At 24.4% G+C, this 12,500-nt stretch overlaps 3 protein-coding genes across 9 annotated transcripts in view; 1 reads left to right on the top strand and 2 right to left on the bottom strand.

Moving 5' to 3' along the window:
- The window catches only part of LOC124956371 (serine/threonine-protein kinase N), a 71,931-nt gene extending 71,638 nt beyond the window's left edge, over nt 1-293 (top strand). For all 4 annotated transcript variants that reach the window (XM_047512093.1, XM_047512095.1, XM_047512092.1 and 1 more), the window contains one exon: nt 1-293. This exon is cut by the window's left edge and continues 3,752 nt beyond it. The gene's annotated coding sequence lies outside the window, so the exon portion shown is untranslated.
- Nucleotides 294-394: 101 nt separating this feature from the next.
- LOC124956370 lies at nt 395-1,685 on the bottom strand. Of its 4 annotated transcripts, none has more exons than XM_047512088.1 (5): nt 1,656-1,685; nt 1,252-1,315; nt 1,066-1,147; nt 813-984; nt 395-741 (listed from the first exon to the last, which is right to left on the bottom strand). In XM_047512088.1, exons 2-5 carry the CDS (start codon nt 1,273-1,275, stop codon nt 474-476), a joined length of 546 nt encoding a protein of 181 aa, XP_047368044.1. In that variant the 5' UTR covers nt 1,276-1,315; nt 1,656-1,685; the 3' UTR covers nt 395-473. The 4 variants fall into 4 exon arrangements, with proteins under 4 accessions (XP_047368044.1, XP_047368047.1, XP_047368046.1 ...); XM_047512091.1 differs by having other exon boundaries at nt 813-924; XM_047512090.1 differs by having other exon boundaries at nt 1,619-1,669.
- A 6,346-nt stretch (nt 1,686-8,031) lies between these two features.
- Nucleotides 8,032-12,500, bottom strand: part of LOC124956365 (L-lactate dehydrogenase A-like 6A) — a 9,306-nt gene continuing 4,837 nt past the window's right edge. The window contains exons 2-6 of the mRNA XM_047512083.1: nt 12,476-12,500; nt 10,019-10,192; nt 9,670-9,843; nt 9,279-9,520; nt 8,032-8,208 (exon numbers count right to left, since the gene is read on the bottom strand). The exon at nt 12,476-12,500 is cut by the window's right edge and continues 93 nt beyond it. Coding sequence (XP_047368039.1) covers nt 8,032-8,208; nt 9,279-9,520; nt 9,670-9,843; nt 10,019-10,192; nt 12,476-12,500 — 792 coding nt within the window. The remainder of the gene's footprint in view (nt 8,209-9,278; nt 9,521-9,669; nt 9,844-10,018; nt 10,193-12,475) is intronic.

Below are 12,500 nucleotides of genomic sequence, written 5' to 3'. Positions count from 1 at the left end.
TTAATTAATACGTCTGCTATAATTTATCATTATGCGTTATGACAGATAAGAATGTGGTATGTGCCTCGTATTTTGTAGAATTTAGAATGTCATAGATAACTGTTATCATAAAATAAGAAACATATAAAGATTTCTAAAAATTTATTTATTTGATACATATATTTACAGTGGCAGCTTATTACATATCATCATAAGTAAATTACGTAACTCTTAGTGATATTCTCTTCAAATTTATGATCTTATATATACGTATAAGCATTACTCGATTCAAGAATAAATTTTTGAAGAATGTATCTCTCATGTTTTTTTTTCTTTACACACACACAAACACACACCTTTATTACATGTATAATAATTATGTCTTTATATAAATTTCAACTATTTAAACAAATTTATTTTCTTATCATCATATATATATATATATATTTATATTTAATTATTCAAAAATTTGAAAAATATTTTAATATTTCAAATTAGATTTCTATTATAGATGTTTCAGAATTTGTTTCATCATTTTTACTTTCACTACTTGATTGATGATCATTATCTCGAGGATTTATAGATTTAGCTAATTCGTATAAATTAGATGTATTTTTTTTAATATTTCTTTCTAACGTTATCCTTTTATCTTCTTTTTCTTTTAATCGTTTTCTTAATAAAGGTGATAAGGGTTTTATAAGACCTGCACTTGTTCTATAAAAGACACTAGTACTATCCATAGATTTAAATACAAATATTATTCTGAAATTATATAATTTGTTGTATTATATATTTTGATGTAATGTTATAAAAAGAAATATTTTTATTCTTACCTATTAGTTTCAAGTGACTTCTGTATTTTTTCAATGAGATCTATAGTGATCGAAGATGATACGGGCCATGGTATGTAAATTTCAAGATTCGAATTTTTATTTTGTTTTGTTTCTAAATAAAGTAAATCCAATTCTTTATTATATTTATACTCAATGTGCCAAAATCTTTTACCTGTAATATATATATATATATATATATATATCTCTCTATTAAGATATTTCATAAAATTAATAATCGTATATTTATTTTTACCTTCGCATAATTGCATATATATATAAAATGTATTTGAAATTTTTATAGGATCGTTGCAACCTAATTTTCCAATATAATAAAACTAAAATAAAAATATAGAAAATATTAAATATCTATAATGAAATATATAATATATATAATTATATTTCATAAATGAATTTGATAAATTTTAATGAATAAACTTACACTAGGATGACATATATCGTACATGCTTGTAATTCTTATTTTTCTTATTTTATTTTTTTTAATTCTAGAAAGATAATATATATATATATATGTGTATAAATTATTATTTATATTATAAATTTTTTGACATCGTACTATTATTTGTTTTAAGTATTAACATCAATATATAGAAAATAATAATAAATTTAATAATCTCTACAATATACTGATTAATTATAAACACAAAAATAAATGTAAATCATTATATATATATACATATATTGATCAATATATATTAAACTATTAGATTGATATAATAAAATATGATTATATAATAAATATTTAGATTAAAACTATTGGATTGTTTTAATAGTTTTGATAAATTTACTTGGTAGTTTCTGATAAATGTTTTAAGTAAACTTAACCTGTAATTGATCAAAAATATACTGTTGTGTTTTTATTATTATACTTTTGGAATTCGTTAATAGATTGCGCTACAAGTATATTGTACATTCAATTTAAGATATTACTTTTGCAAATTGCAGATTTCTACCTTATTAACTTAAGGAAATTTGTATAAATGTATACCTACAGATGGTAATGTAGGTAACTTATTGTTTGACAGATAAAATATTTTTCACCGTTCGATAAAGAAGGAATCTGCCTATATATACATATATTGTATCCATTCAGAGTGATGTACAAATGAGATATTTTTATTTTTGTTTACATCTTTCACTGCCATACGTGTAAACTCATATGTCTAACATTTCTAAGTTTTATTTATTCAATAAGTAATTTATTAGTTCGACGTAATCTCAAGGTTATAGAAATGATATTTCCTGAATTTGTTTTTTTATGAGCTATTATTATAACAAAAATATACTATTCCATTAGAAACATTTTGATATTACATAACAATGACCTTGAAAATGAAATAATTTTTATATCATTTTTATTCAGTTTATCGAACGATACAATTTCATTTTGAAACATATTTTTGTATAATTAAAAACAATAGTCAAATTAAATTGAACATTTTGTATACAGTGTGATTCAATTATTATTAATCAGGTGAGATATTTTTCATTCGTGATTTTTTTTTTTTTTAATTAAATAATTCTTCTGAAAGATTTAATATGAAATTGTAAATTTAATTATTTACAAATTTTGACAGATTTTATGTAATGAAACATAATATAATCTGTTCATGAAATATAAAATAAAATGTTCTTTTGAAATATAAATTACATATTATTAAGTAATTATAAATAATTATTCGTACTAAAAATTAAATTATATAGAATTTGAGTCAATTATTATTATAATAGCTAATCAAAATATTCTTTCATTCATGATTCATTATTTATTTAGCTATTTGAAATATTCTTTCATTCTTCTTTTTTTTTTTTTAATGTAATGATTCGTCTAAAAGATTTCATATGAAATTGCATATGTTAATTTATGAAAAAAATTTGTTAAATCTTTTATGCCCTTGAGATATTAATTTTCAAAATTCAACTTAACCAGATCCTAATTAATTCATCAATTTAAATATATGTACATTCGTACAAGATCGTTTGTATTGTAAAATCAGAAAGAAAGAAAGAAAGAAAGAAAGAAAGAAGAAGAAGAAAAAGAAGAGAAGAAAAAAGAAAATAACGTTAATACGAAATTTGATTACAAATTTATCAAAAAAAATCGTGAAAATCTTTTATGCACCTGAAACAAAAATTATCTTTCGAAATAAAACATACCGAGGGATTAATTCATTTATTCAGGATCGTTTGTGTACTGAAAAATGAGAGAGAGAGAGAGAGAGAGCGAGAGAGAGAGAGAGAGAGAGAGAGAGAGAGAGAGAGAGAGAGAGAGAGAGAGAGAGAGAGAGAGAGAGAGAGAGAAAGCAGGAAAAAAAACAATAAGAAGAAGAAGAAGAAGAAAAAAAAGAAGAAGAAGATGAGGAAGAAGATGAAAGAAGATGAAAGAAAAAGAAAGAAAGAAAAAAAAAAGAGAGAGAGAAAAGAAAAAAGTTAACGTTACCCGGTATTATGCAACTAGATTTATAAGATCCATGCATAGAATGGGTAAAAGGGATGGTCGCGCGAGTCGCATATAAATTGCAGTGTGGTCGCGCGTCATCGAGATAATACAGAAAAATGGCTTTCGCCATAGGATGAAGTCGTTGCTCTCTCTCTCTCTCCCTCTCTCTCTCTCTCTCCCTCTCTCTCTCTCTCTCCCCCTCTCTCTCTCTCTCTCTCTTCTCTCTCTCTCTCTTTTTCTCACGTGTCGGCGTGTTCTTAACCAAACGGAACATCCATCGCGTTTTACCTTTCTTCCTTGTGCGAGTTTGTCGCCGGTTTTCTCTTCCTCGAACATTGATGATGGGCGAGAGGTAGGTGGGGGGAGGGAGAGAATAGGGTAGGGAGGTGGGTGGAAACATTCGTTAAAGGAGATAACGAATCTCCAGTGAATCCGTCCGTAGCTTCTGCCTCAGGATTATTTATTTGGTCGATCATTAAATCGTTCGTTTTTATTTATATCATATAAGATCTAATATCAGCATTGAAATTGTAAATGATCTATGATCTATGTTATATCGGATTGATTAATAAGTATTGCTTTTTAATCGTGAATACATTAATATAGATATACTTTATTACTATGATACAATATGGAATATATTGTATCTGTGTGAAAAATGTTATAACTTCATTAAGAACGATATTAGTATAAAAATAATAGTATAGTATAGTAAATAATAGTATATATCTAGGATTGACTATGTTATGTAGGGATTTTTTTTTTTTTATAATTTTGTTCGTTGTAGTGATTTTTTTTTCTTTTCTTTTTTTTTTTTGTATTTTGTATTTAAGTAATAAAACAACAAGAATGAATGAATAAGCAAATGATAAATTACGTCGGAATTTTTTTTATATTTAGCATTTAAATAAAGCAACAACAATTGAATAAATAATATTAATATAACGAGAATAATATAGTATAGTTATTAGAATTTTTCATATAAATTAATATATATATTTTAGTATAATTTTAAATATGATATATTGTGTTTTATATAATGTTATATATTTAAATGTAATATATTGAAAATGATAAAATTTGAATTCTATCATTAGAATCTTATTGAAATTTTCAAAATTTCATTTTAGAAACGATTACGTATATTCGAAATTTTTAATATTACAAAATTTTTAAACGAACGACTTTCATTTAACATATTTAAGTGAGCTAAATGAAAAATTTAAATAGTCATTTAATTCCATATCGTATAATCAATCAATACACTGATAAAATACGCGATAAGCGAAAAAATATTCCAACATCGGCAACGGCTTTTATTTTATTAAATATTCATAATGTATATGTAATGTCAAAAATTTTTTTCTACATTGGAAATATATTTTCAATGAACATGTGTATTTGTATCTCGGATAACAAAATTATTAGTCCGTATTTGAAAATCAAATAATTTCATCGAATAGTCGTATTTCGATTGAATAACTTTAATTTATCGAAACTATCTTATTTTTGATTTATCAAAACTATTTCACACGCGTCTTCGATACGATAGTTTTTTTTTTTTTTGGCAAATTATTTTTGACGTATAATTTTTCTCCACGTTAAAATACAAAATATATCGAAAATTCATCGAAATTGGTTTCATTGGGAGAATTTGTTGCAACGCACGATCAAATTACGTCTCATCTATTATTAAAAAATATTCGATGCAGTCGATGCAGTTCGAATGTATTCGATGCAATTCGGATGCACTTGTGCAAAGACTTTATTATTTTTATGATTTCTAAACTTTTATTATCGTACACGACGAGAAACATATTTTGAATATTTGATATAATAAAAATTATTTTCCAAGCTTGCACACCGAAGTGTATTTTCTCGATGGGAAATTATTGAATTTAAAATGTAGAAAAAAGAAAAAAAAAAAAATACAAAAATCGAATCATTGTAAAGAGAATTAAAAGATCTTTCGAATGATATAAAATCTGACTCTTGTTGGCATTTAAGATTTTTTATGGGGGATTATCACTATCCCTTAAGTGATTAGTTCAATATAAGTGAAAAATAAAATTGATCTTGATTGTTACGGTGTTTTTCGAAAGAATCATAATATTATAGGTACGTATATACACACATACACATACACAGATATATATATATATATATATATATATATATACACACATACGTATGTACATAAATACAGGATATGAAATGAAAATATAGAAAGGGAAAGAAAAGAAATAAAATTCGATTATGTATGTCGTATAAGAAAACCGGGTCACAGGAAGAGCAATAGGAAAAAGAAAGAAAGAGAGAGAGAGAGAGAGCGAGAGAGAGCGAGAGTCTTGCTGTGTTACAGCCAAGCGAAACCCATCGGAATACGAATGAAGAGAGAGAAAAAGTTCAGAGGAAGGTTAAAAGAGCATTAAAAGCATTGGCCAACCGCTTGGCACCTTTTTCCTTTCTCTTCTTCTCATCCCTCTCTATATCCTCTTTTCATCCTCCTTTCGTCCTCTTTTCCTTGCACTCTTGCGAACTCGTGAAGACTCATCGTTGTCGGTTGTCATTCCTTTTAGTATCCAACTTTAGCATCTTCTCATTCTCTCTCTCTCTCTCTCACTCTCTTATATTCGAAGTATATACTCGTATATTCGATCAGAAGGTGGACCGATAAAGCAATTGCATTTGCATAAGCAAAGCTGATTTGACTTTGAAATGCGCGCGAACTAATTGAGTTCTCTCTCTCTCTCTCTCTCTCTCTCTCTCGGTTACTAACGGATGACTCGCGAGCGTATATATGTGGCCCTTCTCTCGTATATCGAGGGCACTTTATTAAATAAGCAATCGGTGAGTCGTCCTCTCGAGATATCGACTGGATTGCGTTCTCTACACGCCCTTTGTCGAACCTGGCCTTGTGTGGCAAAGAGAGAAAGATATATATATATATATATATATATATATGTGTGTGTGTGTGTGTGTGTGTGTGTGTGAATGGCTATTGATAACGAATTGCCCTATCCGTAGCTTGGCTAACAACGCTAAAACCAACCTTCTTTGTACTTTTAATGGTGATCATTTTATCATTCGACGACTCAATCTTACCAACGAGCTGCCTATAACACGAATCAATTAATTATTATTACTTGATATTAATCTTTACGAATTGAGATAATATATTTGATACGTTTTAGAAGATATTATAGTTTTTTTTTCTTTTTTCTTTTCCTTTTGTTTTCATTGCGACATCTTCAATGGAACGAAGATTTATTTGATTTATTAGATGTTTACATTCAATTGGCTTTTTATTGATTGGGGTTTATTTCTTTCTTTCTTTTTTTCTTTTTTTTTTTACTTTTAAAGATCTTAAAGAAAAATGAAAAAAAATTGTATACGAATGTTTCTAGCATAATATTATTATAAAAAAAAAAAAAAAAAAAAAAAATATAATATAAAATATTATTCGATCGAGGAGGATGTTATTACAAGCGCGTTATTATTTTCATTTCTTTTGATAATATTTTGTAAAATGTATGGATATTTTTTTTGTTAGTGCAAATATTGTAATTGAGCGTCTTAGGTGGTTTTTAATTGACCCTATTATATTAAGTATTACTATTTTATCTAAAATATTGATTCGTTTATTTGAAACATTTAGTTATTTATAAATTTTTTGAAAAGTATTGACTTAAATAAATAAATAGGTATACATTATTATAGAAGGTATACGAATATCGAATTGGAAATTATTTACTTTTATTTATTTCATCAGTATTTTGCAAAATATATAAATATTTTTTTGTCAGTATAAATAATTAACCATAACTGATTATGACATTTATATTATGTACCGATATTTTATTATATTATATACCGATCATATAATTATTTAAAATACTTATTAAATATTGAAAAATATTTACCTAAATAAATAATAACATAACATTATTATAGAAATTGAAAAATATTAAATTGAAAGTTATTTATATTATTACATTAATAGTTACATTATTAAGTATACGACTATTGAATTAAAAATGATTTTTCACTTTAATTTTTCTAAAGTCGATTTATTAAAATTTTACATTCATTAATTTCTCATTAATACGCTTTTTTTTTTAGAAATCATCAAAATTAATATCTCAAGGACAAAATTAAATAGTAATTAAACAAGGACGAAATTAAATATAGTAGACAATCTAATTGAATTAAAAAAAATTTTTGACTTTAATATCTTCAAAGTCGATTTATTAAATTTTTTTTTACATTCAACGATTGTTTATCGATACATTTTTTGTTCTTTTTTTTTTTTTTTTTTTTAATGACTATCAAAATTAAATGTCTCAAGGATAATATTGCAGAAGTATACATTAAAATTATATTAGAAAGAATTTTTCATTACAGCTACTTCAAAATCGATTCATTGGCATATATAAAAATTTTTAATTCTAATTTAAGCTATATTTTTCTCGACATTTCTTTCATAATAGATATATTTTGTTTAAATATATAATAATATCACGTTAGAAAATTTTTTATTGTTTTTTTAAATAATATTTCATATCATTAAAATTTATATTAAATTTATTTTGCATTAATTATTTATATCGAATATATTTTATACAAATTATAATATATAATTATAATCTTATAAAAATGTTTTGTGTATAGTTAATTTCTTTTTCTTTTTTTTTTTTTTTTTCTCAAAATAAATGCTTACTTTAGGGACACCATATATTATAGAAATATATAACTATTGAATTAAAAAAGATTCTCCAAAATTGATCTCTGCATTTCGTAAATCTTACGACATGAGTTTTCCATCATTTCCTGTTCCTCTTTTGTATAAAGGAATCTAACGAGAGATTGTACGCCATTTCGACCAATTATACAAGGTAAGGACATGTAAACATCCTTGTCTAATCCATGACGACAACCCTAAAATTTTAATGATTTCATTAAATGATAGTGTCAATTCAATATTTTTATATCTAATTTTATATATATATATATATGTATATATATATATAAAATTATGGTTTATTATTTAATTGTTATTGATCGATAAATAATAAAATAAAAACTTTAGATATTTTATATTTAAATAAAAAACATTAGTATTGTTAGACTAATACTTATAATCCAATCGTATAAAATTATTATTAATAGAATGGATTAGATTGGACAATAAATAATATATTAAAATATTACAAATTTTAAATAGAGATTGTTATTATTTGTGTGAATATCTTTAAACATTTAATCAGTATTTTATTTTATTAATGATCAGTATTTATAATTAAATATCAATACGTAATATAAACGACGTAACTCCGATGTTTAATTTTTTATACTTAACGAAACATTCGTATATAATTGACATTTATTTTACAAAATACTTAGCATTGATTAATAAATAATATCGATCAAATAAATAGACAATATACTGATATTATTAAATGTAATTCAATTGTATAATATTGAATTGAACGATAAGTATTGTCACATTTTTTAATATTTTATATTGAAATAAACAATATTAAATATTGTCAGGTATAATTTAATAGCGAGGTATTTGATTGATCAATAATTAATATATGCCGAAAATTTTTCATATTTTTTGATTTAAATAAACAGAATTGAAATTATTAAACGTAATTCAATAGTACAGTGATTATAATTTTACATAATTATAATTATATATATGTCAAAATATTTGATATTATATACCTAAATAAATAACACTGATGTAATTAGATTATTTAATAATATAATATTGGATTGATCCAACAGTCCAACTGAATTAATGTCTAAATAATGAGTATTTTATTTATATATATTTATATATAAATAAAATATAAAACAATAACATGTAAATAAACAGTACTAGTATAATAACGATAATATAGTATTGAATAGATCAATGCATGATAGTCCATACATTTAAGTAAAACAATACTAATGTTGTTTACTTATTATTTCAACCCCCTAAGGTATTAATAATTAACCTTAAGATAGGTCGACACTGTAACACATATACACGTGTTTCTCACAATAGCATCAACGATCTCACTAACGCATATTCCAATTGCCCAGTTGCAATAACCTTTCCCAGTGATGATGTCGCTATCAGCGTCAATAACTTTAACATGCAATTCGCTCCAAGCTTCAGGATCCGTCTTGGTACCAATCTCTTTGTTGATATCCTTCAGTTTCATGCCCATTACTCCAACAGCGGACCAAATTGGTACTATGGTACATAAGAAAGAAATGGTATGATAAATCGACGATATATATTTTCAACGTCAACTCGTTCAGAACAACGAAATTAACGAAGACAGAAAAAAAAAAAAAGAAAAGAAATAAGAAAATCAAAAGAAAAGGATAACGTTTCATTACCGGATGACGATCCATTTTCTCCAATGATAGACGCTTGGATCGAACTAGCAGCGACGCCCAATTTGTCAGCTATGAAACATCGAAATCTACAGCTATCCAAGAATGTTCCCAATCCAATTACGCGATTTGGTGGGAAACCAGAAAGTTTCATGGCCACGTTGGACATTATGTCGACTGGATACAAAAAAAGAAAAAAAAAAAAAAAAAAAAGAACAAGAATAAAGATACAAAATAGAAAAAAGAAGGAAAAAAGAGAAAATGCTCTTAACGATAATAATATATAATAATAGATGGTTGATTTGTGTTGTAAAAAAAAAAAAGGGCAAAGTTAATAAGGATTAAAATTAACCTGGTTTGGTGACGATCACCAAGACACTGTTAGGCGCATATTTGCTTACGTTAGGTACTACTACTTTGAATATACTTAAATTGCACTCGAGTAGTTCTGCGGGATCTTGATTCGCTTGCGATTTATCGCCCAATGTGATCACGCATACCGCGGCGTCTCTCGCCGAGGCATAATCTAACAAAAGGCAACGGTTATGGGTTATAGTGTTAGTTCAATGAAAAAAAAAAAGGAATAATTGGATTGACGATTATGAGATGATGAAGATGTTGAGAAATTCAATGGATTTATTATTTCTACGTAGTGGAAATGCCATAATATATCTAGAATAATCATATATTCACTTTATTATCAGAGTTTAGAAAGGAGAAAATATATTGGCAACAAGGAACTACGTAGACTTATATATAATGGGACTAATTTCGATTCTGATTATTATAAGAGAGAAATTGCTCGTTCATGTTCATTTCACACGTTCGTGTATTGAAAATTTACTATCAAATGTTATGATAGTCAATGCAATATCAAACGAATGATGGATAGATCGTTTTCTCGCATGAAAGTAAAACTGATTCGAGAAATAATAAAAGATAAATAAAAATGGCTCATTGTTTATTTCAATCTAATTGCAATTAAATATCGATGTTTTTTTTTTATATAAAAATGATCTTCTTTTTTTTTCTTTTTTTCTTTTAAGATAATTTAGATAATTATCGAACCAATGTTGTTTGCATTATAATAATAACAAAATTTTTATTTTAATTATATATATATATATATATATATATATATATATATATACACTTTTAATGTTAATCAATTAACTTTCTCTAATTCAATTTTTTTTTTCATGCCTACAAAAATTTTATACAATGTGAAAGTTATGATATTAATTAGTATTATAAATACTCACGAATTAATTTTTCAATTACGAGATTAATTAATGGGAAAATTGTTATAATAACTCAAATTTAGTAATTATTTATAATAAGAAATCAAAATAAAAATCGTTCTTTGGATTCACATATATTACTCAAAATTACTCTGACATTATTAGAAAATAAATATTGAAAAAACATACATTAGTTAATGCCGTTTAAACTGATAGTTATTGAATTAATCATTATTAAAGGATTTAATTAATACGAAAATAATTATAAAAAATTTTGTTAAATAAATAATTACATCATTAAAATAATAATTCTCTTTTTTTTTTTTTTTAAATTCAAAGCAACCTCTCTCTTTAAATTTATTCTAATATTATCAGAAAATAATGATTCAGATCAACGTCAGAAAAATATAAATTAGCCAATGGATATCAGATCTTAATTAATTACTAATTAAGAATTTAATTAAGAAGAGAAATAATATTAAGAATTCTGGTAAAAAATTAATTGCATCATTAAAATAATTTTTGAATTTTTGAATAGCAATCTCTCTCTCTCTCTCTCTCTCTCTTTCTCCCTCGCATTCAAAGTTATTATAACATTATCAGAAAATAGCGATTTTAAGTTTAACATCTTTATTGTATATTACTTCATAATTATCGAATTAATCACAAATTAATTAAAAAGAAAATAATTTGAGCAATGTTATGTTTTTAGAAAATGATTGTTGTTTCTAATCCTTTTTCGAATTCATCGAATTACTTTAATATTATCAAAAAGTAATAATTTAGCTTGCCTATCTGATAATACATTTATCAATAATTGCAGAATTTTAATTAATAATTAATTAAAGATTTGATGAAAAGGAAGACAACTGGTAATTCCAAATCTGTTCACACGGTAATTAAATACGTGTGAAAATTATAACAATCTCTCTTATAAAAATTATTTCAACATTATCAACAAAATAATGATTTTGTTTAACATCCAATAATTATAAATTATTCGTTAATTATCAAATTTTAATTAATTATTGACAAAATAATATTTTTATTAATTAATAGCATCATCGAAGTTCTGAATCGAATCTTTTTTTGAATTTATAAAATTATCCTAATATTATCAGAAAAGATTAATTTAAATTAATATCAGATGAAGATACATTTGTCAATAATTCTAAAATCATAATTGATAACTAATTAAGGGTTTAATAAGAATAAGAAAGACAACAAAAAAAAAAATAATTATTTAAAGTTATTTTAAAATTAACGAAAAAATTATATGACAAAAAATAACATAATAATAATTAAATACGTATTATCTTATAAAAAAGTAATAATTTAACTTAATCCCAAATAAAGATGCATTTGTCAATAATTCTAAAATCATAATTTAATAACTAATTGTGGATATAATGAGAAAAATAAAAACAAAAATAGCTATCTTTTTCAAAAGTTATTCTATGATTAATAGAAAATAACTTAACGATAATTAAATAAATTGATATGTATATAATACTGGATAATAATAAAAAAAAAAAAAAAAAAGAAAGACAAAATCTTTCGTTAAGTACCTTTAGTTCCGATGATTTTTGGATT

This window comes from Vespa velutina, chromosome 21, assembly GCF_912470025.1.
Source record: "Vespa velutina chromosome 21, iVesVel2.1, whole genome shotgun sequence".
Taxonomy (NCBI): Eukaryota; Metazoa; Arthropoda; class Insecta; order Hymenoptera; family Vespidae; genus Vespa; species Vespa velutina.
This window is presented reverse-complemented; position numbering and strand designations above follow the sequence as displayed.